Source organism: Vicugna pacos, unplaced genomic scaffold (assembly GCF_048564905.1).
Source record: "Vicugna pacos unplaced genomic scaffold, VicPac4 scaffold_76, whole genome shotgun sequence".
Classification (NCBI taxonomy): domain Eukaryota; kingdom Metazoa; phylum Chordata; class Mammalia; order Artiodactyla; family Camelidae; genus Vicugna; species Vicugna pacos.
The window spans coordinates 741,241-768,446 of record NW_027328757.1 but is presented as its reverse complement, the minus strand read 5'-3'; the positions used below and the strand labels follow the sequence as shown (position 1 = coordinate 768,446).

The window sequence follows — 27,206 nt, the reverse complement described above, 5'->3', positions numbered from 1 at the left end:
ACTTGGTTTCTTCAACGACGCAATAGAATGAAGAAAAGAAAAGAGGAAAGACTGTTTTAGATTAAAGTAGATTTAAGGCCCATAACCAAGTGCAATGTGTACATCTTGTTTGGATCTAGATGTATACAAACCAAATGTAAGGAGACATTTTGGGGGATAATTGAGGAAATCAGAATATGGACTGAGTAGTAGGGGATATCAAAGTTAGGAACTTTGTTCAGTGTGAAAGTGGCATTGTTGCTGTTTATTTTTAGAAAATATCCATATTTTTGGAGGACATTGAAGTATATAGAGTAAAATGAGATGTGAGATTTCCTCTAAAATACTTACAGAAATAAAAAAAAATAGATAAAGCAAGTATGAAAAAGCCCTAATAATTTTTGAATCTGAATAATAAATAGCTGCAGATTCATTGTATCATTCTCTGTACTTCTGCATATTTAAAAAACTTTAAGACACCAAAAAAAGAGACAAATGTAAAAGACTCAGTGGGGGGACATAATGCTCTAATAATATAAATATATAATAAACATCTGAGAAGATATTTAGCTACACTGGTAGGGAAATGTAAATTAAAACAATAAAGAGGTAGTATTTTCTTATTCAAAAGATTGGCCAAAAGTTAAAAGATCAAAACCATCTAGTGCTATGAATGTGTCAAAGTAGCTGTTTCCTAGGGGGTAAATTGCCTCCATTTTACAGTACTTATTAAGAGTAAACCACACATAGGCTATTAAAAACAACATTCTGTATAAATAATTGTACCAGAAATTCATGATCTCTTACATGAGGATGTCTGAGGAAGCACTTTTTTATTGGCCAAAAAATGTTTCCTACACCAGGAAACATTTTAAAAAAAATAAAAATCTTTTTTCTGTAATCAGTATATGTTTAGTGGTACAAAAATTAGAAAACACAAATCAGAAAAAAAGGCAAAAAATTCATAACTCCAGACCTGAAGGTACCATCTTGGAATACGTCACTTCAGGTGTTTCTCATTGTGGGGTGTGGGTGTGGGAGTGTGCATGCACGCACGCATACATATGTATGTATGTGTATATGTACTTATTTTTCCAATAAAAGATATCATGTTACACAATATGTGGCAACTTCTTGTTTCCTTAATTCTCTCATGAATATTTTCCACATGAATAAATTTTCATCCACAAACATGGCCTTGAAGAACTACATAGTATTCCGTTTTACGGATTCTCTGTAACCTAACCCATCCCCTACTTTGGGGTATTTAAGTGCGTTCCAATTTCTCCTTTTATAAACAGCCTCCCTGCACTCTTGCAAAGCTTTGAAGAGGATTTTTGCCAATCGCCTTCTAGAAAGTTCTGGCTGCTTCGGGAGGCATTTGAGGCAAAATAGTCCGAATGCTTTCCCATCACGCGAGCCTGCTATCTCCCCAGATAGCAAAATTGTAGTCTTTAGAACTTGTAAGACTTGTCTTATCCTGCCCGTTAGTCATGCCGCTGAACTGGGACTCTGTTCCAGAAATCCCTACACCCTCTCCCTCCCCTCGCCTCATTCCCGCCCCTCCCCACGCGCCCGCCCCCTCCCCCCAACGCTTTCCCGCTCGGCGGCCTGGCCTATGGCGAACGCCAAGAATTAATTAGGGGCGGGGATCGAGGAGCGGCTGTCAGGAGGTCGCCATATTTCTGTACGGCCCGGCGGCCGGCCCGGCAGTCGGCGGCGGGTCGGGAGAGGTGCTGACAGGGCGGGGCCACCGCGCGGCTCTGCCGGCCTCACCCCTCCCGCCCCGGACAGGTGGCTGGAGCGCGCCCCGCCCCCGCCAGCTGCGGGTGGGAGCGAGGGAGGGCCGGTCCCGGACGGCGGCCGCCAGCTGCGAGCGGGAGTGAGCTAGGGCCAGTCCGGGACGGCCGGGCGAGGAGTCCGGCGGCGGCAAACGAGTATCGTGGCGGCCAAAAAAATGCTCCTGTACCGAGGGGCCCCCGCGGGCCCTGGCGCGCCGGGTGGCGCGCTGGCCCGGCCGGGCGGCGGCCCGCAGGCCTTTGGGATCCGCCTGAGCACGGTAAGTCGGGGGCCCGAGGGGGCGGACGCGCGCGCGCGCGCGCCGGGCCCGGGGCTGCGGGGGGCGCGCGGGGAAGGCCCGGCGGGCCGAGGCCTCACCCGGGACGGGACCTTCTCTCGCCCCCAGATGAGCCCCCGCTACCTACAGAGCAACTCCAGCAGCCACACGCGACCCTTCAGTGCCATCGCGGAGCTGCTAGGTGAGTGGCGAGGGCGGGCCTGGCCGCGATCGCCCGAGACAGCGGTGCCAACGTGGTGCCGCGGACGCGAGAGGAATGTGCGGAGCTGCGCGGGGCGGGCCGGGGCTGGGTTGGGGGCGTCAGGACCCATCCTGGCTCCGCAGGCGGAGGAGGGGGTCGGCTCTGTCGCCGGGGACAAGGTTCCACGAATAAAGCTGAGCAAACAAGGTGTGTCCGAAGACTTAGGACTCCTGTGTGGTTTTTCTCTCTGGTTCATGATGTCTCGGGCACTTTAGGATAACCTAGTTAATAATCAAAAGGAGATGCATAAAAATATCGGGCCCCAAGGCAGCAGGACTCCACACGGACTGGCGACCCATGGAGGGCGCCAAGCTAGCAAAGGGTCACGATAGAGGACCCGTAGGCCGTGAAGAAAGATATGGAAAATGGAATTCTTTAACTTTTGGGACCAGAGAGTCTGGGAATGATGGGACATCTCTTAAGAGATGACACGAGTGCATTTGGCTCCCGGCTACTGCGGAGGGCTAGGTCCGTGGTCCACGAGCGCCCTCACACCGCTGGAATGAATACTGAGCACTTAACCTCTCGCTCCACCGATGTTTGCTTTTAAAGCGTTTTCAGTTGATCCCTTGAAGCCAAGTACACCAGCTTTTGCAGTAGTGTGCTAAATACTGTGTGGAAAGCAAAGAAGAGATACATTCCTGGACAAAATGCAGCAGCATACAGAGCACATTGCAAATGTTTTAAAAATTGAAAGAAGGGAGAGCTGGCTATGGGGCAAGGTAACACAGAACAAAATCTTGAAAATGGTTTCAAAGCTCCCCAAATGAATCACTTTCTTATTTGCAATCACTGTGGCCATGCAGTGTGAATTGTCTCAGGCAAGAAGTCAGTGGGCAGCGGGAGGAGATGGTCAGGAGAGTTATTTGGAAGGGTGATGGGGAATTTTGATGATTCGTTTGACCATAACACAGAATGCTTACAATATGTATGACTGTTTCAATAGGAAGTGAAGGGGAAAAAGTGACATTGGCACGTTTTGAATCCTAGAGAACAGGGACTATATTTTTTAAGGTTTTGCACCGTGCCTTGAATGAAACTTCACAGTGGAATGAGATCTACGTGCATGTAACTTAGCAAAAAACAAAAGAGAGGAAAAAGTACCAATTTACTTAGTGGGAAATGGGAGACAGAAATGTATTGTTCCCTCACAGTGGCACCGCACAAAACGCTGTGTACCTATGCTCTACCGTGTACTGAACTTTACAGTGATTTAAAGAGGGTTCCATTTGTAATTGTGAATATATATGATTTATGTCTTAAGCATTAACTCAGAGAACCTAATTCTGGCCTAAGATGACCCATATGAGTGTAAGTATCTATGTGTGTTATATACATACACACATGCCTGCACATATACGTACAAACACACAGGTTTTAAAATCAAATCACAACTATTTGTGGTCATTTAATACTAGGGGAAAGGGAGAGCAAAGTATTAACTGATAATCCAAAACTTTCATTTTAGGTTTTCCTTCAACAGTTTTCTTCTCCACTTACACATTAATTTTCTGATGAATCATTTATTCAATAAATATTTATTGAGAACTCACTGTGGGCAATGCCACTGTGGTAGGTACAAAAATGAATATAACACAGATTCATATTCTGGTAGGGGAGATAAAAACATGTACAGAAGGTTTATTCTTTGTGTTATGACAAAATAGAAAGTGATATATTGGCAAAGATAGACACATCGGGTGCTGTGGTCATTCAGAGGAAGGACGGATGACTCCAGCTTACCAGGAAGAGGAGGGTTAGGAAAGGCTTTGGAGAGGAGGTGACATTTGAGCTGAGATTTGAAGGATTGGGACATGTGGGTATGGGTATGGGGAGGGGAGGGCATTCCAGGCAAAAGGAACAACTGCATGAATAAAGGCATGAAGAGTATTGAGTAGTTGAGTTTAATTGGAGCATGGAGTTCACAAATAGTCAAAACTGTAGGTCCTTGGAGAGTTTACATAGAGCTTTCACATACATTTTTAACTTTACCCTTTGAGGTAAATGACATCATGGTTATTGTTCTCATCCTGCAGATAAGGATACAGAGGCTCAGAGAATCTACTTGACTTTTCCAAGGTTACATGTTTACAGATCCGAGACTCAAACACTGGTCTTTTTACTCCAAGTACCAAGTAGGGAATGAGGTTAGAAAGGTGGAGTGGGCCCAGGACGTGACTGGGAGGCTTGGGTATTTGGCCTTTTAGTCTGAAGTTTTCTGAGCAGGGGAGTGTCATGGTCAGAGCTGGGCTTCAGGAAAGTTAATCTTGCAGCATTGTATAGGACTGAAAAAGAAGCGAGACATGGCTTTGAAAGACTAGTTATCAGAGTAATCCAGATGAGAGGGAATAAACTCTGTAAACTAAGAAAGTGACAATGGAAATAGAAAGAGCAAGATGGGAGAGAGCCTAGGGATGTATAGGGTAAAGGAGAGAAGGATAAAAAATGACTTTTGAATTTCAAAATTGTGGTCAGTTGAATGCTGACACTGTGTGTGTGTGTGTGTGTGTGTGCACACGTGCGTGTGTGTGTGTTTGTACAGAGAGAGAGAGAGAGAACAAGAACACAGAGGAAGAATAACCTTGTATCAGAAGATGATGTCCTTAATTTTCAACAGGAATACTTTTTGATGCTTGCAGGATGTCTATAGGGCAGCAGCTTGGCCCTGGCAACCTTGCAGGAATCCACATAGGTCATCCTCCTGGAACAGGAGAGGATGGGAGGAAGCCCTACCTCAAAGCCATCTCCCACTTGCTGTCATCTCTCCAGTGATGCTGTCACGGGACAGTTTCTAATTGCCTCCCAGGTTATGATGAGCTATGAAGCTTGAGTTACAATGCTTTTTTAGAAGACCAGAGGTCAGATGATTAGGGGATAAGATAGATTCCCAGGGATCTGGTTTCTCATGCTCTTGCCTAAGTGGTGAGAGAGGGGAGTTAGAGTCCTCCCACTAAGGGTGGCATGGGCCGGGTTAGGAGAGCTAAAACTCCTTGGGATCTGGTAGCACATGAGATTGTGCAGCTCTTACCTAAGTGGTGAGTGAAGGGGAAGGAATTGGGGTTCTCTCACTGCCCTACCTGTTCATAGGCTAGGTGGGCTGGGCCATGGGAGAAGGTAGATTCCCTGGGATTTGATAGCATAAGCTTCGTGTTGATAAATTTTTGGAAGGTTAAGCAGCAAGAGGGAAGATTGAAACCATCCTCCAGATTGGTGCCTTATTATTATAAGTTCGTTTATCAAGGCCGACCTTGTTATTATTATAATTTCATTTGTTGAGGCTGAGTGGAAAGCCACTTAAAACTGAAAGTAAGTGCAAAGCTGTACTGACTGCTGCTGGCCTGCCTGCTGATCTCTTTTCCCCTGCTGCTCCAGCTGACCCTGGCCTCTGGAGTGCCCCCCCCCCCGCCATACTCCACCTGCTTCCAGCCAAGGAGATAAAATATCTAGCTGCTCCTGGCAGTTACCTTGTAACTCCTGAAATGCCTGTATTAAAACTCTTTGGTATATTCCTGTAAAAAACAACAAAACCAAACCAAACCAAAACAAAACCAAAACAAAAAGCACCTAGTAAAGTTTGGGCAAAATTTGTAGTAAAGAGAAAAAAAGTAAAAGTGGTTTTGTGCGAGGACTGAAAGCTGGTTCATTGAATGTCCAATTGTACAAAGGCAGGATTGGAATTGATATATGTTGTATGTTTCAATTGTGAATGTTCATAAAGTGTTAGAAAAAAATTCCTGTATGTCCAAAGTTTTCGGAGTAGAAATGAGGTCCTGTTGGTGGACAAGTTAAAGGTATCAGTCTCAGTGGCCCTGGCTTTCTGCCAGCAGGAGTGATTGATAGGTTCTAAAACAATTCAGGGCCTGCTTGCCAAGTGGTTTCTTGAAACAATGTAGGCAACTTCACAATGCTGAATCCTTCTGTCAGTTAAAGAAAAAAAAAACTGCTGCCTCTTGTTACAAAGTAAAACACTGTATTTCTGATAAAGCCTCTGTTGCATGTCAAACTTAAAATTGCTGCCAAAAGCTGGCCCAGTTGATTTACCACATGACACAAGGCTCGACCCCAACTAGTCCTTAAAGATTGACTATATCAGACCTTTTAACCTCCCTCTGGGGCTGTTAGTGATTCCTTAGTGCTATTAAGACTTTTGGGGGGTTACACTGAGTGACAGTTTTATCAGTGACTCTGGCAACACCATTGGGGCCCTTGAAATTAATCTGTCTTGTTTTATTTGATGGACATTCTACACATTTAAGTGATTGTAACTGATACTTTTAATTGTGTAATAAAGTTGATGTTTTGAATATGTGCAATACTTTTCTTGCTTGTGATGGATGTTTCCAGTAGAGAAATGCCATGATTTGAACACTGGTTGTGGGATGAGTATACAACCAGAACCCCACCTGGATCTCTCAGCCCAGCCACATAAGTGTCAGTAAAGTAGTATAGAATGTCAGGGAAAGGGAAAGGGGTGGAAGGGAAGGTCTTTGTCTTGATGATTAAAGAGCTAAGAAAGACAGGAATGCTTAAGAAACATATCCAACAGGTTGTACAAACTGCCCTCCCACTCAGGCCGGTGAGCCCTAATGAGGCTTTTGTACCACGTGTCAGTGACTGACAGTTATGTAAACTGGTGCCTATGGCAAAAAGATGTGGCCACTAGACAATGGCGCCCCCGGGGATGTAGACATGGCACACATGTTAGAACATGCTAGATTTGATGTCTTTGGAGTCTTAGCTAATTAACCCATTTTGAAGACCTAACTCAGGAAGAATCATGAAACTTTCTATATATTTTCTTCCTACTTTAATCCTATGTTCTCCATTTAATGAGGTTGGACAGCCTCACCTTCAAGACTATTACAGAGTGCCTAAGCAGAATCACTCCTTCTCTCTAAGCATGTTTTTCCCTATAACCTAGTAAGTGCACTACCATTAATGCTCCCTGCTCACCTTCTGGAACATTCACATGAAGGGAATAAAGGACAGTTTCTATGTCTTAGGGGCACTGAAGTAGACATTTTAGTAGAATATTAGAAAAAGAGATCTGATATCACAGATTTCTACCTTTTGCAGATAATGCTGTAGATCCAGATGTATCCGCCAGGACGGTCTTTATAGATGTTGAGGAGGTCAAGAATAAATCTTGTTTGACCTTTACTGATGATGGATGTGGGATGACACCTCATAAACTACACCGAATGCTCAGGTAAAAATGTCTTCATTCTTTTTCCCATGTCGTGAGTTCATGAACTCTATTTAAAGCTTAATAATGTCCTTTAGTATTTTACTTTCCCTTTATTCACTGAACCAATATTTATTGAGCAGCTGTTACGTGCTAGGGCACTGGTTATGTAATAGACACTTTCTTCACCGAACTTACAGTCTAGCTGGCAATTCAGACAGTCAAGCAGTAATCATAACAAAAAGTGATAGGTATAATGATAGGAAAGTATAAGATGCAATGAGATAACTTACCAGGGGAACCCAGTCTGATCCAGGAGGTCAGGAAAAGCCTCTTAAATGAAGTGATATTTAAGCTGAGATCTAAGGGTAAGTAGTAGAATTTAACATGGTGAAAGAGCAAGGGGCAAGGGATGAGAGTCTAGGCAAATAAAACAGCAAGAGTATAAAGACCTGGAGGTCTTCAGTGGTCTGAGACCTCCTCCAATTTATATTAACTTAAATGCACTCTTAGATCACAAGTATTGGAGTTGGAACAATTTATAGATTAGAATGATGAACATGCCTGGATTTAATCAAGCCTCACAAAGGATAAATAGAGGGCATCATACACATAACCTTTAATGGTTTTGTAGTAGAATTGCAGAGTTAGAGAGTTCTCTTTTCTAACTGCTGAAGACTGGTGATACAGTTTTCTCTTGCACTCTGAGTTCATGTAATTACTCTAAAACGTTTGTAGTTGAGAATGTAAGTTTGTACTTCATTATCTTCACGTATCACTCAGTGAAAAAGAGTATTTCCTCAACTCCTTCCTTCTCTCTTCCTTTTTTAGCAGATGAGGTTGGTTACTCTCCACATGGCTTCCTGAACTAGTGTGTGAAGCATGAGTAACAGTAGAGGGATTTGGTAGAGGAGGGAAAGGGCTCTGAGCTATAAAAATGGAAAAATTCATTTAGTTGTAGTTCTCTTTGAAGGTATGCTAATTCTATAACCCTATTTGTAGGGATGTCCCTTTGATCCAATAAAGAAAAGTGAAATTTGAGCATAACCAATTATAAATTTGGTTATGTTTTACCACTTAGCAGTCTATGTACCTTCTGTCTCAGATCCTCATAATTAGAAGAATATTTGAGGAAGAATGTGATCAGTATGATGGTAAAGGTATAGAGTTGGCCCTGTTTTTAACTTACAGCCCCACTTTTATCTCCCAAAGTTAATATTTTATATTAAGAAGAACAGAATGTTAGATGGGATAGAACCAAAATAATTATGTGTCTAATTCTATATGTACTAGTTTTTTTCCCTGAAACCACTTATCCTCTTATCATTTCCTTCCCTCCAACCTTATCCCAGTGACATGGGTGTCATATCTTACCACCTTCCATTTTGTCTGTGAAACTACATCTCTGAAAGTTGGTGCTTACAGTTACAAGACAGGAGGAAGGAGGAGGATGGTTTTGAAATAATTGTAATGATTTTTGTTCCAGATTCTTTAAACAAATTTTTACTGAGCACCTATGTGAGAGTCACTCTCCAGTGTGGTGAACCAGACATGAGCCTTGTTGTCAAGGAGCTGACAGTTTAGTGCGAAAGATAGAAAAGCATCAACTAGTAATACAACTGCATAGGTTATCCCACTAGTGGTAAGTGCTGTGAAGGAGGAGTGCAGTTTCTATGAGAGCATATAATGAAGGGATCTAATCTAGTCTGTGTACTCAAAAAAGTCTACCCTGAAAAAATGACATTTGAGTTCAAATATGAAGGATGAGCAAAACAGACAGAATCTGCTTTAGCCTTTGCATCTTTTGATATTATCATGCCAAATATGTTTCCCTCTAATTTGAGCTGGACAATTGTTCCTCACATTTAAAAATTAATTTTAGAGAATTTTTTAAAATTAGTCCTCAGTTGTGTATAGTTATATGTTTTGGATTTTATTTCTGATCATATCTTAAAATAAACTTGAATCAGTTAGAAGGTTCCATTTATTTAAAAGAGATCATTTAGTTCAATTCTAACCTCCAGCCAAGGATTCAACTTACTACAGTTTGTTTTTAAATAGATGAGCTTTAGAGGTAGCTTTGAAAATTATTATTAAGTATGTTAATTTTTCTGTTTGTGGTTTGGGGCATATTACTTTTATATTTAGAAGAAATAATAGAGATAATTATGCAAAATTATTAAGCCTACAGAAATTCTATTTGACCTATAACATTTGTTATAATCTTATCCACATTTTCCAACTCTTTATGCTGTTCTTCCTATTTTCAGGCTAATAAAATAGTTATGTACCTGAAGCAACAGTTTCTCCCATAAATACAGAGCCCCATGAAAATCAAGTTAAAAAGAAAAAGCCTATCATTAAATTCCTTTAAGATCCACAATTAATTTTCTTTAGCTTCTGGGGATAGTGTGTGAACCAGCTAGTCTATGTATTTAGTTGCCTTTTTCAGCAGGGTGGAAACCCTCTTTTAAAAGTCAAGGATTAAAAGCAGCCACAGATTCGTGGATTGAAGGTATTTGCTACCTCTGCTCAGAAGTGAATTTCCTAGTTCTTCCAAAGCAACAGCCAGGGAGTAATAATGTGCTTAGCAGTCTTTCATGCTTTTATATTACATATTGTATCAACCAGTATATCTAGGGGACAGCAGTACCTGCCCTTGTATGTCCATGAATTTGCTAAAGTTTGTTTCATTGGTCAGAGTCCAGATTTAAAATTACCTCTCTAGATTCTAGAATCTTGACATTTAAAGGAACTCAGGAGAAAGCTTATATCTTCCTGGATTCCACTCAAAGAGCTGATATCCCAGCAGTGTGTACACATTGAGTCTATTATGTGAGAGGTTAGAACAGGATTTTCTTGATAAAGAGAAACCACCTGTCCAAGCCTAGATATCTCTGTGGAAAATCAGTGAACTATACCAAACTATGTAAGATTCATTCCTGCAATTCTGTTATCTATTGTGAGGCTTGTATATTAGGTAGTTATTGGTTGGTATCTGACAGCCCTTCTGTGATTTTCAGTTAAATGGAGTACCTAACATGGGAATGCAGGTGAAATAAAAGAACACGCGAAAAGAGTTAAGGGTAACATAACAACAATAACATACTGAGCTTCCAGCTCCTCTCATCTCATTATTCTCATCCTTTTCCATTTCTGGTTCTGGCCCTGGCCCACTACTTATCTTCTCAACCTTATATACTCATTTGATCTCCCAAAACTATAACACAATGAAAGTTTACACTTACAAAGGAGAAAGAAACAATAAATGGCAGAAGAGTCAGGAATGGTAAGGAAATTAAAGGAATAATATAGTCTTCCTATTTTCACCACTTACCCTCGATCACCTAATTTGAAGCTTTTGTGGCATTAGAGAAGGTTAAAGTCCAAATAACCTTGCAGATTCATTTCATGTAGTTTATGAAGAGCCCTGAGTTTTAGATATGCCATTAAATCTGAAGTAGAGGTAGAGGTTAGCACATGACAATTCTTAGAATGACTTCTAGAAATACTTTAAAATTAAAATTTGAATGCCACTTTGTAAGTTAATATATACATACAGTGTATTATTTAGTCCTCCTAACGACCCTATTGTTTTTAGGTAATTCTTCCACAAGAGGAAAATGAACGCCTGACTCTTACCTTTGATAAAGTTATTTCCTGGAATACTAAGACCCATAGGCTACAGAAACTTAATGCTCTTTTGGTATTTTAAAAGGAAATTCTGCCCTAGAAATTACCTTTTTATGTGGTTGGATTTATTTGTTAGATACACAAAGCTCCTGTAAAGTGTCTGTTCTAGAAGGACATAATGGTATTATTGTATAACACTTTGAAATAGAAAATTAAAAGGTAGGCCTCCTTCCTTAGGGAGTAAACACAAACCACAGCCTCCACGAAGTAGAAATCAGGCGCCTCATCTGTGCTTAAAATGGTAAGAGCCAAAGCCAAGCTGCTCAGCCGTAACAGATGGAACATCTACTTTATTGATGTAGGAGAAGCATCTAATCTGTAATATACAAAATCCTTCCTCAAACTGTAAACCAGAAGGGCAAGAATGTCTCTTTTAATTATTGTGTCTCCAGTGCTTAGCACAATGCATGGCACATAGCAGGTACTCAGTAAATATTTATTGAGTGAATGGTAGTATACACGTTGTAAACTTAGTTCATCTGGAGAGAACCAACCCTTAAAAATTAGTTTTATTTGTGACTAGAGGAGATATATGAATCATTTTCTAGATTTATTAAGAAGATAATAATCATTTTCTAGACTTCATGTCTTTACATTTTGGGGGTTTAATTATTTTGTTGTGTGTTTGAATGGAAAATCTAAGAAAGAGAAAGGGTCTGGCTTCCAGATTAAGCTGATCACATAAGAGGCTACAGAGATTGTTGAGGTGACTCACTGAAAGGCCCTTGATAAAACAAGAGAGACTTTATACTGCAGCTGTTTGCTGATATTCAGAGGCAGAACTACCTATTTTTATCCCTTGGCCACATTCCAATGAACTGTCCCAGCAGATGGAGCAGAGGGTAAGAATTGAAAGTGTTATCCTTTGGGTGAATAGTTGAACTTGTCAAGCTATGTAATCTCTGGCTTTCAGAGTTCTAGAGGGCAACATAACTAGATTGGGGATGCCTAGTCTTGTACCTCCGAGTAGTGCTAGTATCTGGTACTCTTGTTACCCTCTCCAAGGTGTGCTCAGAGATAACCACCCTTTTCGTCTTCCCTTAACTTTACTATTAGTGATCAGAGCTATTTTCTCGAGATAAGAAAAACAGCTGCCCATGGCCTTTTCCAGCTCTCTCTGTTAGTGGAAAGAAGCTGCCTTTACATTTATAAAGCATGACTCTAATGTAATGGAAGTGTTTATATACTCACAAACCACACAGGAAAATCAGTCCCATTTCTCCATAGTAATTGCCTATGTTTTTAACTTAATAGGTTTGCCCAGAAATACCAAAAAGAAGGAAAAAGTGGGGGGGGCTTTTTACAAGTTTTCTTCATTTGTAAGCCAAACATTCTGCCTGTCACCTATCTTAGGGTGCTTTTTACCTTTCTAATTTATTTTTTTCTCATTTCTTTTTTCTTGTGTAATTGCAGCTTTGGCTTTACAGATAAAGTAATAAAGAAGAGCCAGTGTCCAATCGGAGTCTTTGGTAATGGTTTCAAGTCAGGCTCCATGCGTCTAGGAAAGGATGCTCTTGTCTTCACCAAGAATGGGGGTACTCTCACTGTTGGACTACTGTCACAAACCTATCTGGAATGTGTCCAGGCCCAAGCAATTATTGTACCAATTGTTCCATTCAACCAGCAAAACAATATCCTTTCTAGAAATGGAAAATGTTAGTTAAAAATTAGTCTAATCTGACTATTTTGATAGAAACAAATCCAGCTATCATTTTCATATATAAAGAGGTATTCAAATGTCTTACATTTAACTAGAATTTAATCCTATTAAGTACTTTTAAAATAAATGAACCATTGACAGAGGCTTAGAAATGTTTTTGTTACATTGCAGTTTTCACTGTTAGGCGATTTGAACTATGTAGTGTCTCCCCTATCCCACCACTCCCATGGTAAAGTTCCCCGGGGCCTTCTATTTTTTTCCCCTAAGGGTAGTTACATTTGCGTCATACCCCCAGAAACATACTATTCATCAGCTTATCTGATAGCTAATAGCTCATTTTCTTATATCTGGACAAGCTATTATTTCTGTCAGACATGAGGTTGTTTACGCAAGCAGTATAGCAGTAAAGTTTGAACTCATTGCTTCCAAAGAGTTGAGAGGTTCAGCCTTTGACCTATTTCTTAAATATAAGGCTGCCTTAGTTTATGTTGTATCTTTGAAGCTATATTCTGCAGCAGTAGCTGATTTTGGTGTTTATCTTTACAACCTTTCTGTGTTTTCCCCATTTCCTTTCTTCTGTAGCAGTAATGCCCATGCTTTATATCTATATGTCTATATTTTGTCTCAACATGCAACCCAAAAGGCAGATCTTCCTAACTGATAGCATCCTCTTAAGATATTAATTTTTCTTTGACTATGTTTGGTTTTACAAAAAATGATTATTACTGAGGATTCCTTGCCCAGCCTAGAAGCCATCTTGAACTATTCAATTTTCAACAGTGAAAGTGACCTGCTGTCCCAGTTTGATGCCATCCCAGGCAAAAAAGGCACTCGTGTTCTCATTTGGAACATCCGCAGGTATAGTATTCCAAAGGTGATAGATTCTAATAAGCAAAGGTAGTATGATGAAGCACATTTCAATTAATCTCTCTAGAGAAGCAGAGCAGATGAATTTTGATACATATTTGTATCTCATTACATACCTTCCCTTAACTTTTTTAGAACTACAGCTCTGTTTGAGACAATGCTCCTTACTGGTAAAATGTGGAGATTGATAAAGTGGAGACATGCATATCCTGTGGCTAATTACCATCGAGATAGTTTAACATTATGCTAAAATCTCCAGACTCCATTATAAATGTCTGCTTTATATTCATGGACACTGTTTTGCGATAGGTCAGTGATAGTTATTTTACCTATTTGACGATGAAAATGAAGTATGAGAAATTAGGGTACCAAAGCACAAGACAATCTTTAAAAATAAAGACCTCTGTATTAGTGCTTTCAGAGTAGCTGGATTAGAAGTAGAAAAATCTTTGAAGCAGATAAATTTGAACTGTAATGAGGGTGGCTCCAGGTCACATATTTAAAGCTAATAAAACAATCTGGAAATCATACCTAGGGTATGTCATCTGTTTAGCCTTGTCATGTTAAATGGAATACATTTAACAGTGTCTACTGAAACCTAAAAATTTTTAATATAGAATAGAAGTGTTACTCTTAATGTTTAATAGAACAGAATGTCAGATATATTCATTCTTCTTTTTCTCCTTAGGTCAAGTATTTTACCTCATATCTTAGGTGGGTAAAACTTAGATAAAAACAATGCTGGTTCATATAGACAGTACTTTCAATTAAAAAAAAGTAAGGTAATACACATCTTCTGTGTCCTGCTCGGAAAGCCTCAAGTAACATAATTTATATCATAAAGGATCATTTTCATGAGGTATTTTCAGTGATTGAAACACATTAAGCAGACTTTTTTCTTTGTACATTGTTTTTCAGTTATATGATACTAGGTGTTATGTAAATAAAGGATTCCATGGTCAAATAACTTTGGGAAAAGCTGGCTTAAGCAAAGCTTTCCATGTTAATTTATTGCAGGATCTCTCACAGGCTTTACTGTGCTAATGTTATTTCAAAATGCATTGAAAATATTTAAGAGAGCAATACAGTATGCGGTATTTCCCAATTTCAAAAACTTTCTCAGGACCTCTTTTCCTTGGATGATGGGTGGTGAGGGGCTGGGAGGACAGGGAATCTCCTCAGAGTATATGTGTTTGATTTGGGTTGGGTGGCAATAATCAGGATTACCCTGGAAAATACAGAATATATTATTATAGTGACAAGAGCTTTATACAGGACATGTATTGTAGTGGCTTTGGTTTAGCCCTGAAGAAGGCGCTACATTTTCAATGCAGCAGCCCTGAGCTTGTGAAGCCTAAAGTATGAGGAGGGTATCCCTAGAGCTTGAGGTGGTTCTGAGAGCCAGGAATTGTTTTTCAATTTTTTATGATTAAACTGCCTTTATTTATGTCTTTATTTCTTTTTTAAGAATATCTTAAAAAAGGGGGAGGGGATACTGCTCCACAGAGCAAATTTTGGGAACTATTGTTCTGTTGTATATTTTTTCCCTATAATATAACCCATTATTTGTTTTGAGTTTTTTCTGGGAACAAAGATAAGTCTTGCCTTTTTTCCTTGCCAGTTGCTAGTGATGTAGCCCAGGGTCTTGGAATGGGCCATATTTAAGTGACCCAAAAGGATTATGAGAAGAAAGCTCCTTATGAAAGGAACAGGAATAGTATCATATTTAAATGATAATTCCATAGATGATATACTAGAAGACTAACAAATATATGCTGTTTCTATAACAACCTTTTTTTCCTTCTAAAAAATAGGATTAGACCTGGAGAAATATTATATCGTTAGTCCTTATACTATTGTTGAAGTTAGAAAGAGTAGGTTTTGATTCATTTCTTTATTCAGTTGGGGAAAATGATGTTGAATGACCTACCAAGCAATACCCAGAAAGCTGGGATCTGTTTAAGATCCTGCTTCAAGGAAAGCTGACATCCATTTGATTTATTAAATCACAGATACTACCACCTTGCTTTTTTTAAAATTTCCTTCTGTACTTGGCATCATCATGTCTATGAAATGTAGTATATTTGTTAAGACTGGAAATACTCTTAAATATTGTGTGATCTTCAAACCAAGTAACCTGTAGTTCCTTTGCACTGGTAGTCAGGGAAAGAAGTAGGTATCTGAGTTTTGGCTTATTTTGTTTCTTTTCTCTTGGGTTCCTAGTGCATTTTTGTCCTTTGGAGCCAGTTTTTGTTAGATTGGTACTTGTCTCTTTTACCCAGAAATAAAGATGGAAAGTCCGAGTTGGACTTTGATACAGATCAGTATGACATCCTGGTATCAGACTTTGGCACAGAAGAAAAAGAGACTGGTGGTATTACCTCTGAGCTGCCAGAAACAGAGTATTCTTTACGGGTGAGTAAGAGTGGTTTTTCTTCAACAGTGAGAGGTAAGATGTCCTGTAACGTGAAAATATTATGGAACAAGATCTCACTTTAGTTATATAAAGATGACATCCTTTTAAACTTATGGTAGGATTCCTCTTCACTGTCTTAACTGAAACAGTGTAGCTAACATAATCAGCAGCACTTAGTGTGGTAGTTGACATAGCATAACAAGGTATAGAAACTGAGCCAAATCTTTGCCCAGAATAGACCTCAGTTGCTAGCAGTTTTTTATGCGGACGTCAGTAGCATTGGCAATATTGTATAACTTTCCGTTCACTGTTCCTTAGGCATTTTGTGGTATTTTATATATGAAGCCACGAATGAAAATTTTTCTGCGTCAAAAGAAGGTGACTACCCAGATGATTGCCAAGAGCCTGGCCAATGTAGGATATGATATATATAAACCTACCTTCACAGTATCCTTACAACTACGTGAAGCTGACCTCTTTGTTCCAGGATTAGATTTCCAAGTTGGCACAGAAAAACAAAAACCTTTCCTTTTCCAATTCAAACATGTGTGTTATAGTACAAACCCTATTTCATTGTACCCTGAGGAGGTATTTCTTGAATGCCAGTCTATGCACCAGTTTTATCAGCAATCACTTGGAAATTATTAAAATAATACAACATCCTGAGGTTTTAGAGATTCTAGTTCAGTGAATTTTGAAATCTCTCTTTTTAATAAATAGTCATTTCTTTTAAAAATCCTCAGCTGATTATAACAAATAGCCAGGTTTGAAAAGCTCTGCTGTAAGGAATGATCCACACCATTTGGTTTGTACTGGAATTTCATTATATATTACATTGACTGAAATAAGCAAAATATTGACTAGAACTTGTTAATCTTTTGGACATACTATGATTTTTGTCATAACAAGTCCAGATTTATGTTGATAGAACTTAAGAGAGTGGAAATTAAAGGTTGATTTTCTAGGGTAAGATAAATCTTCAACAAATTTGACTTGGATTTCCTGGTACTTCTCATAATGGCAGCCACTCAGAGAATAATTACTCACTTCTAACCTCCATTGTCCTGGGAATGAATTTCAAAGTCTTGAGAAAATCTTAAATTATAGAAATTAGGTCCATCTTCACTGATAGATTTGGGGGCCAAGAAAGTCTTTGAAAGGGTGAGAATTCACAAGTAGTTATGAAGAATTGCTCTTGTAATTTATTTTCTAGTAACTAAATTCTGCTCTTGCCCCAGGAAACATGTTCACACTCTATTTGCTTTATCAAAGGTGTTATCTAGCCCGCTTTGTCTTTCTTCCTCTGACCAAAAATTAGAAATTGCTATTTCCTTTTTAAAAGCCATATAGTTGTTACTCATAAGCAGATGGATTTTCTCCTTTTGGAGAACACATACCTTGTCTGTTTTTTTTTTAAAGCTCTAAACAAACCCGACTTAACAAAGCCAAAGCTAACATTGGTAGTATCTGTAGGCAAATTAGTTATAATATCACTGTATGTAGCTAGGATCTTAGTGCTGAAGGTTTAATGGAGCCAGTCTAAAAAAGTGCTTTTCAACTACTGTTTCAGAATATACCACATTTCTGCCTCCAGCTTCTTTCTTTTGTTGATTTCTATCAGGGTAACTCCTATGCGTGCATTCCATGTGTACCTCAGCTCTTCTCAGCATCCCTTCCCATTAAATTAGTTACCTTCCCCTATTAGAATTTGGGTTAAACAAATTCACTATAGGCATGAAACTACTAATAGAGTTTCCCTAAGATCACTGAAGGACAAGATTACTGATACTAACTTATTTATTCCTCAGTTATTAAAGGATCTCCTCTTGTCCTTTCTCCCTATACTAATTTGGGGGAACCTCCTACCCCAGTGTACTCCCACCCCATAATTTAGAATTTAAAAGTATACAACAGAAAGAATTTGACAGTCTTTATCTTTAAAATGTTCATTTTTTATTGAAATACAGTCAGTTGCAATGTATCAGTTTCTGGTATACAGCACAATGTCCCAGTCATGTATATACATACACATATGCATTTTCATAAAAAATGTTAATTTTATGGTATACAGTTTTGGTTTTTTGTTTTGGAGAGTTTTGTCCTGTTCTGTTTTTACACTGGAATAGGATCTTATTTGAGGTTTGATTTAAGCTTCTAGAACCCAGAACATTATATGTTCTGAGCCAAATATTACTTATGTATGTACCCACTTGTATCATGTCTTCATGTAATACCTGACCCATTTGTCACATGCATTTGATGCCAAGTAGCTTGTTCTTAGAGGGGGTAATAGAGATTATTTCTTGAAAAAGTAATACAAACAGATTTTCATATGACTCATTTTGGACATGAGGATTTCTTAGTACTTTTTTAATGAAAATGTAAGTTTCTCTGTCTCCCCTTTGTCTTTCTCACTGTCTTACCTTGGTTTTTAAATCAAATAGGACTTGCTAAAAACTGATAATTATTCATGTTTTATGTACAATAATTAGTTCTCTTTATTTCACTTACCCAAGCTTGTTAACTTCTTTCCATGAAATATATTACAACAGGACTATTTATTGTCCTTTACCTTTAAGTAATTTTGTTCTTGGTGCTTTTGCTGTCATTGTGTTTTGTATGGTAGCCACACTTACCTTATTGCTTATAATTGTGTGGATCTGTGTTGTACCATGTACAATTCTTACCTTACCTAGCAGCAAATGAAGCAATTAGCAATGGTTAAGAAACATTTTGTAATTATTTATGAATTTTTAAATCACTGATAGTATTTTGGTATATTTTCTTACAGTCTTTTCTATGTATATGCATTTATTTTTAAATTTTATTTTTATTGAAGTATAGTTGATTTCCAATGTTGTGTTAGTTTCTGATGTACAGCAAAGTGATTCAGTTATACATATATACATTCTTTTCATATTCTTTTCCATTATGGTTTATTACAGGATGTTGAATATAGTTCCCTGTGCTATACAGTAGGACTTGGTTGCTTGTCTATTTTATATATATAGTACTTTGTATCTGCTAATCTCAAACTCCCAATTTTTCCCTCTCCCCTTCCCCTTTCCCTTTTGGTAATCATAGTCTATGTATATATTTGTAATACATATTTTTAGATGATAATTGTTACTATAGTCTGAACATTTCCTAATGTTCCCAAATATTTTTCAAGGACATCATTTTAAGAGCTGCATAATAGACCATATGGATATACCAAGATTTATTTAGTCATTCCCTTATTATCAGACATTTAAATTACTTTTTTAGCCATTATAAATAATTGATAAATTTCTGTAACTACTAAAACTGTTTGGTCTTCCCTGGTTATTTCTGTAGGATAAATTCCTAGAAAGAGAATTATTTGGTCAAAGTTTAAGAATATTTTCAAAGCTATTGCTACAGATTTTTTAAATGCCTTCTAGAAAGGTTGTACCAATTTGTATCCAGTGGTGTCTGATGTTTTTTGCTATAATACAGTACAAAATTTTGTCTGCTAAAACCCCTGGTGTTTGTCTCCTTAATGATTTTCTTCTCAGAATAAGCAGGTGAAAATAACTTTTGGGTTCTCTTGCAAGAATAATAACCAGTTTGGAGTAATGATGTATCATAATAACCGACTCATAAAGTCTTTTGAGAAGGTGGGATGCCAGGTGAAGGTGAGTAGTTAATGCTTCTTTGACCTAGAATGCCGAGAAGAGTCAGAAAAGGATTTAAAATTTGCAAAGGGAATATACTCATGAGTGGCTTTTTATTCCCATCTTGAGTTGGTTGTTAAATCTGATCCTGGAATTCTGTGTTACCAGTGAACTGACTTGTGTCCAGAAGCTCTTTTTACTTCTCATTCTTTGTAGAGTTAATCAACCCAGGAACTTTACTGAATGCATTTTCTAGGTGGCTATTAATAAGAGGGAGAATTAGAGCATAAGCAACTCTGCCATGTGTATAAGCTTCTAGTGTTTAAGGTTGCTCTTTCCATTTTCTTGGGAAGACAATAAAGCATAGTGGAAGATACATAAATTTTAGTGGATGATGACAAGAATTCGAGTCCCAGCTTTTCCACCTAAAAGCTGTATAACCTGTGCTCTGTTGTTTAACTTCTCTGAGGCTCAATTTTCTTACTGGTAAAATGGAAACAAGAATAATAATTTTACCTGCTCTGCCTACCTTAGAGTTTAAGGATTGAGAGCTTTAAATGGGATAAATTAAGTGAAAGTATTTTATAAACTGAAGAATACAAATATTACCATCATCTTAAAATTTTAATGACAATTTAAAATAGTAATATCCACAAGTATCTCATTCATTCCTGTTTTGCAGATAAGATTGCTCAAGCACAAAGAATGATAAACTGCGTTATATTACACAGTAGGACAAAGTTACATATGACCCAAGAGAGCTAGTTTTCAGCCTATATTGCTTTTCATTGTTATATTGTCTTTATACAGCTTGTTTGTGTGCAAGTCTAATTATACTTTGACTCCTTTCCTTCTATTAAAGAATACAAAAATGATTTTAAATCCAAACATCTCTTGTATCAGTTTGTAATTAATAATCACTGCAAGTCTGACTCTTTTTAGTAGTTGTTTGGTGGCCTACATATATAAAAATTGTTTATTTTAATAGAATATTTTAATTACATAACATAATTAAATTTTTTTCAGATGAAATTTGCTTTCAGTTCCCTAGAACAGGAGTATATAACCATGATTTTTTAACCCTGTCACTCTTTGTTTAAATGAAATCTTATAACTATCTCATAATATAAAACAGTTGAAAGTGGGCAAAGTGTGGGTGAAGTAGAGATAACTATTAATCCCCCCCTGGAAAATCCTGGGGAACCTATGGAGCACAGTTTGAAAATCTCTGCTCTAGATTTTGCCAGAGGTTCCAGTTCATTATAATACAGTCTGTTGAAGTAGATCCTCCCTCAGTGATTCTCTAGATCTTGCTGCCCTTTCCTTGCCCATGGACGTTACGCAACCCTTCTATTATTTTTGGAATCAAAAGGAAGTGCCTCCAGACAGTCAACAGTAATGTAAGTGTTGAAATTAATATTTTTCTTCTAAGCCAACTCATGGAGAAGGTGTGGGAGTAATTGGAGTCATTGAGTGCAATTTCTTAAAACCTGCCTACAACAAACAAGACTTTGAGTACACCAAGGAGTACCGGTGAGTCACTCCCAACCTGAGGTGTTTCTGAAAGTTTCTTCAGATGTGATTCTATTCTCTGAAATGTCTAAAATCATCTCTAAAAACCAGCCAGATAAGTTAACTTCCTTCAAATCTATTACCTAAAATTAGAGATAAAATGATTTGATTTTTCTGTTAAAGCTTGCTGATACATGATATATGGAACCCAACTGAGATAAACCTTAACTTTAAAAATTATGGAAAGAGCATAGAAATTTAGTAAAACAGTTCTGGTAAAACAAAGAGCCTTGGAATTGATCTTAATGAAAAGAGATGAGTGCATATAAAGTTAATGAATATGTTGAGGGAAAAAAAAAAGCAGTTTGAAGTTTGTCCCGAAAGATTTTCTTGAAGTCAGTGAACAGACTGAGAGGAACGTATTGGAGTGGCAGGAAAGACGTATGTTTTCAGGGAAACATTTAATGGGTAAGACCAATAAAGAGTCAGAAAGGAACTTGACATTGAAGCTGAACCAGCAAGGATATGTTTAGGAGACAAAGAAAGGAGTTGTTAAAGCCAGTATATAATTGTTTTAAAACTTTTGGGGAGGGATGGATCATACATTCCTTCTTTAATTAAGTATTATGAGATATCTCCTACGTGCCAGATACTAGCTCCATAAGAATAAAAGGTAACAATCATTGATGCCTATGAACAAATGGGATAAGATGTATGTAAATAAGAAACTTAAATATCTATAAAATAATTACTTTAATGGGAGATATATGCAAAATGGGAACAACGTTTAAATATGCCTACCAGAGTCAAGGAAGGCTTCACAAAGCAAAATATATTTGACTTAAAACTTCAAGGAAAAATTGGAGTTTGTTTGGTAGACAGATAGGGGAAGGACATTCTAAGCAGAGGGAAGTATGTGAAAGGGCGAAGAGTGTTCTAGGAGTATTGAGAAAGAAGGCATAAGGACATTTGGTATTGTTTTCCTTAAAATCTCAATAACAAACTTTTTCTTAGAGTAGAGGAAAAGTAATTCCCCAAATCTCTTTTGTTTTGTGTCCAAAACTGTAGTAAAATTAGTTATATGTTGTACCTTAATTTATATAAAACCATAAGAATTTTAGGTTTAGTATTTGACAAAAAGAGAACTATTTGGATGGCAAGCCCAGATTAATTTCAGGGTAATTGGTTCTTGGTCACTAGGGCTCCTCATAGGTTATGATAACTGCTTGCCCTTAGTTTAAGTAAAATGATCTTTTGAGTCTGGCCCATAATGAAGATCTTTGACTAGGACTTGACTCATAAGAGTGAAAGTTTAAAAATTACATGAGTTTGACAGAAGTCTCAGAGCCAAGTCATTCTGTTTCCCTTGAGTGAAAGGAATAGTGAATTTCTAGTGATTAATCAAATAGTTAAGATTTGTGAAACCCAAATGTTAGATATTAAAAATTACATAACATCTCTCTTTTGCCATCTTTGCCACGTCCCCATCTACCTTTTAAGTTTTAGAGGTATTAGATCCTTGGTTTGTGATGTTTAGTTTCAGTATGATGAATTTGAGCTGATGACCGGGGATCCAGATCTGGATATTCCATAGGCAGTAGGTTTATTAAGTAGCTTATTAAGTAGCTTATTAAGTAGCTTATTAGCTTAAGTAGCTTAATATCTACTACACATTTTATTAAAAACAGAAATCTATTATACTATCCTGTATACAGAGTCTTCTGAGGATAATACATTTGCATAACTCATCCCAATTCTGGCATCATTTCCCTTTTTACTCAGTTTATTTTATATTAAATGAAAAGGTGTTTAGTTAAAAAATAAGGGAATTTGAGAGGATAGTTAGAAAAGGTTGTCTGCTATCACAAACTCATCCTCTGTGTGTTTACTTTAGATATCAAAGCTGCAAATGCTAAAAAAGATAGCAGCCATCATACTGCTGGAATGTCTACAAATAAATCATTTGTAATATCACTTTTAATAGTTGTGGATATCAAATTTCGGCTACAGCTATCAGGGCTCAAACTTACATTTTTAGAGTGAATTTTGGTTGAAGAAATGCGGTCAGCACATACTAACTGAGCACCTCACTGATGCATAGCACAGTGGCTAGGCTTTGTGGAATTTTCCAGAGAAATTGAGATATGGTTGCTGTCTTTGAAGAGTTCACAGTCTAATGACAGATTGTCACATACACGAAATGGTTTAAAGAACAATAAACTGGACGTTTGATCAATCAAAACTAAGTGGTATGGTATATGAAGCACTCCCTGACAGAACAGATAGGGAAGGTTTTAGGTAGAAGGTATGACTTGAAAGTAACCTTAAAGGATATAAGTTTTGGAAAAGGAGGGAAGGGAATTCTAGAATGGAATTACAGCATGAGCTAAGGCAGTGACAGGAACTCAGAATGGGAAGAATATGGGGAGTGGGGATAAGGGGATGTAACTGGAGTGAAGGGGGATAAAGTCAGATGGATAGAGTAGGGCCCTATTCTAGAGCAGGGGTTGGCAAATTTTTCTCTGAAGGGCCAGGAAGTAAATATTTTAAGCTTTGTGGGCCATGTGGTCTCTGTCACGACTACTCAGTTCTGCTATCGTATGAAAGCAGCCATAGACAATAAGAATGAATAACGTGTCTGTGTCCAATACAATTTTATTTATGAAAACAGTGGCCTGTATTTGGCCCACAGGCTGTAGTTTGCTGACCCTGTTCTAGAGCCACAGTTCCCAACTCTGTGACAAGCTGCACATAATGAACTTATGGGGAGTCATAGGATATTTAAATTTTTGAGGGAAATACAGTGATACTTGACTCTTGCCTATAAGCAATAGAAATTATTTTCTGTTGTTGTGGTAACAAATTACCACAAACTTAGTGGCTTAGGACACTAATTTATTGTCTTAGAATTGTATTGGTTAGAAGTCTGTCACAGATCTCTGGGCATTGGCAAGGCTGCATTTATTCCTAGGGGCTCTAGGGGAAAATCTGTTGCTTTGACTTTTCCAACTTTTAGAGGCTGCCAGCATTCCTTGGCCCTCTTCTTCCACCACCATCAGTAGTGGGTTGGGTCCTCATATTGCATCATTCTGATGACATTACTCGTGTCATCACATCTCCTCCTCTGATTCTGACTCTTCTGCCTCACTTTTCCATTGTTAAGGATCCTTGTGATTAGGTTGGATAATTCAGGATAATCTAACGGTCAGCTGATGAGTAACCTTAATTCCATCTTCAACCTTAATTCTCTTGCCATGTAACCTAATATATTCATAGGTTTCATGGATTATGACACAAAACATCTTTGGAGGACCATTATTCTGCCTACCACAGTCTGCCCTCTGAACCTGTAAGGTCCACTTACATCACACATGTAAAATACATTTACCCCATCTCAGCATCCCCCAAAATCTTTTTTTTAAACATTTTTTATTGATTTGTAATCATTTTACAATGTTGTGTCAAATTCCAGTGTTCAGCACAATTTTTCAGTTATACATGAACATATATTTATATATATTCATTGTCACATTTTTTTCTCTGTGAGCTACCATAAGATTTTGTGTATATTTCCCTCTGCTATACAGTATAATCTTGTTTATTGATTCTACAACTTTGAAATCCCATCTATCCCTTCCCACCCTCCGCCCCCTTGGCAACCACAAGTCTGTATTCTATGTCTATGAGCCTATTTCTGTCCTGTATTTATGCTTTGTTTGTTTGTTTTTGTTTTTGTTTTTTAGATTCCACATATGAGCGATTTTATATGGTATTTTTCTTTCTCTTTCTGGCTTACTTCACTTAGAATGACATTCTCCAGGAGCATCCATGTTGCTGCAAATGGCGTTATGTTGTCGGTTTTTATGGCTGAGTAGTATTCCATTGTATAAATATACCACTTCTTCTTTATCCAGTCACCTATTGATGGACATTTAAGCTGTTACCATGTTTTGGCTATTGTAAATAGTGCTGCTATGAACATTGGGGTGCAGGTGTCATCCTGAAATAGGATTCCTTCTGGATATAAGCCCAGGAGTGGGATTCCTGGGTCATACGGTAAGTCTATTCCTAGTCTTTTAAGGAATCTCCACACTGTTTTCCATAGTGGCTGCACCAAACTGCATTCCCACCAGCAGTGTAGGAGGGTTCCCCTTTCTCCACAGCTCTCCATTTGTCATTTGTGGATTTTTGAATGACGGCCATTCTGACTGGTGTGAGGTGATACCTCATTGTAGTTTTGATTTGCATTTCTCTGATGATTAGTGATATTGAGCATTTTTTCATGTGCCTTTTGATCATTTGTATGTCTTCCTTGGAGAATTGCTTGTTTAGGTCTTCTGCCCATTTTTGGATTGGGTTGTTTATTTTTTTCTTATTGAGTCGTATGAGCTGCTTATATATTCTGGAGATCAAGCCTTTGTCGGTTTCATTTGCAAAAATGTTCTCCCATTCCATAGGTTTTCTTCTTGTTTTACTTCTGGTTTCCTTTGCTGTGCAGAAGCTTGTAAATTTCATTAGGTCCCATTTGTTTATTCTTGCTTTTATTTCTTCTAGGAGAAAATTTTTGAAATGTATGTCAGATATTTTGCCTATATTTTCCTCTAGGAGGCTTATTGTATTTTGTCTTATGTTTAAGTCTTTGATCCATTTTGAGTTGATTTTTGTGTATGGTGTACGGGAGTGTTCTAGCTTCATTGCTTTACATGGTGCTGTCCAGTTTTCCCAACATCATTTGCTGAAGAGACTGTCTTTATTCTATTGTATATTCTTGCCTTCTTTGTCAAAGATGAGTTGACCAAAAGTTTGTGGGTTCATTTCTGGGCTCTCTACTCTGTTCCATTGGTCTATATGTCTGTTTTTGTACCAATACCATGCTGTCTTGATGACTGTAGCGCTATAGTATTGTCTGAAGTCTGGGAGAGTTATTCCTCCAGCCTCTTTCTTTCTCTTCAGTAATGCTTTGGCAATTCTATGTCTTTCATGGTTCCATATAAATTTTATTATGATGTGTTCTAGTTCTGTGAAATATGTCCTGGGTAATTTGATAGGGATTGCATTAAATCTGTAGATTGCCTTGGGCAGTGTGACCATTTTAACAATATTGATTCTTCCAATCCAAGAGCATGGGATATCTTTCCATTTTTTAAAGTCTTCTTTAATTTCCTTCATCAATGGTTTATAGTTTTCTGTGTATAATTCTTTCATCTCCTTGGTTAGATTTATTCCCAGATATTTTATCACTTTGGGTGCTATTTTAAAGGGGATTGTTTCTTTACTTTCTTTTTCTGTTGATTCATCGTTAGTGTAAAGAAATGCAACTGATTTTTGAATGTTAATCTTGTAACCTGCTACCTTGCTGAATTGTTCGATCAGCTCTAGTAGTTTTTGTGTGGACCTTTTAGGGTTTTCTATATATAGTAACATGTCATCGGCATATAGTGACACTTTTACCTCTTTTTTTCCAATTTGGATCCCTTTTATTTCTCTCTCTTGCCTGATTGCTGTGGCTAGGACTTCTAGGACTATGTTGAATAGGAGTGGTGATAGTAGGCATCCTTGTCTTGTCCCAGATTTTAGTGGGAAGCTTTTGAGTTTTTCACCGTTGAGTACTATGCTGGCTGTAGGTTTGTCCTATATAGCTTTTATTATGTTGAGACATGTTCCCTCTATACCCACTTTGGCAAGAGTTTTTATCATAAATGGGTGTTGAATTTTATCAAATGCTTTTTCTGCATCTATTGAGATGATCATGTGGTTTTTGTCCTTTCTCTTGTTGATGTGATGTATTACATTGATTGATTTGCGTATGTTGAACCACCCTTGTGTCCCTGGGATGAACCCCACTTGGTCATGATGTATAATCTTTTTTATGTGCTGTTGGATTCTATTTGCTAATATTTTGGTGAGGATTTTGGCGTCTATGTTCATCAGTGATATTGGC

At 37.9% G+C, this 27,206-nt stretch overlaps 1 protein-coding gene across 1 annotated transcript in view; it reads left to right on the top strand.

Moving 5' to 3' along the window:
• The first annotated feature begins 1,658 nt into the window (after window positions 1–1,658).
• The window catches only part of MORC4 (MORC family CW-type zinc finger 4), a 50,083-nt gene continuing 24,535 nt past the window's right edge, over window positions 1,659–27,206 (top strand). The window contains exons 1-9 of the mRNA XM_072957795.1: window positions 1,659–2,038; window positions 2,165–2,237; window positions 7,374–7,506; window positions 12,589–12,807; window positions 13,547–13,693; window positions 15,985–16,117; window positions 16,437–16,565; window positions 19,655–19,774; window positions 21,186–21,286. Coding sequence (XP_072813896.1) covers window positions 1,937–2,038; window positions 2,165–2,237; window positions 7,374–7,506; window positions 12,589–12,807; window positions 13,547–13,693; window positions 15,985–16,117; window positions 16,437–16,565; window positions 19,655–19,774; window positions 21,186–21,286 — 1,157 coding nt within the window. The 5' untranslated portion in view covers window positions 1,659–1,936. The remainder of the gene's footprint in view (window positions 2,039–2,164; window positions 2,238–7,373; window positions 7,507–12,588; window positions 12,808–13,546; window positions 13,694–15,984; window positions 16,118–16,436; window positions 16,566–19,654; window positions 19,775–21,185; window positions 21,287–27,206) is intronic.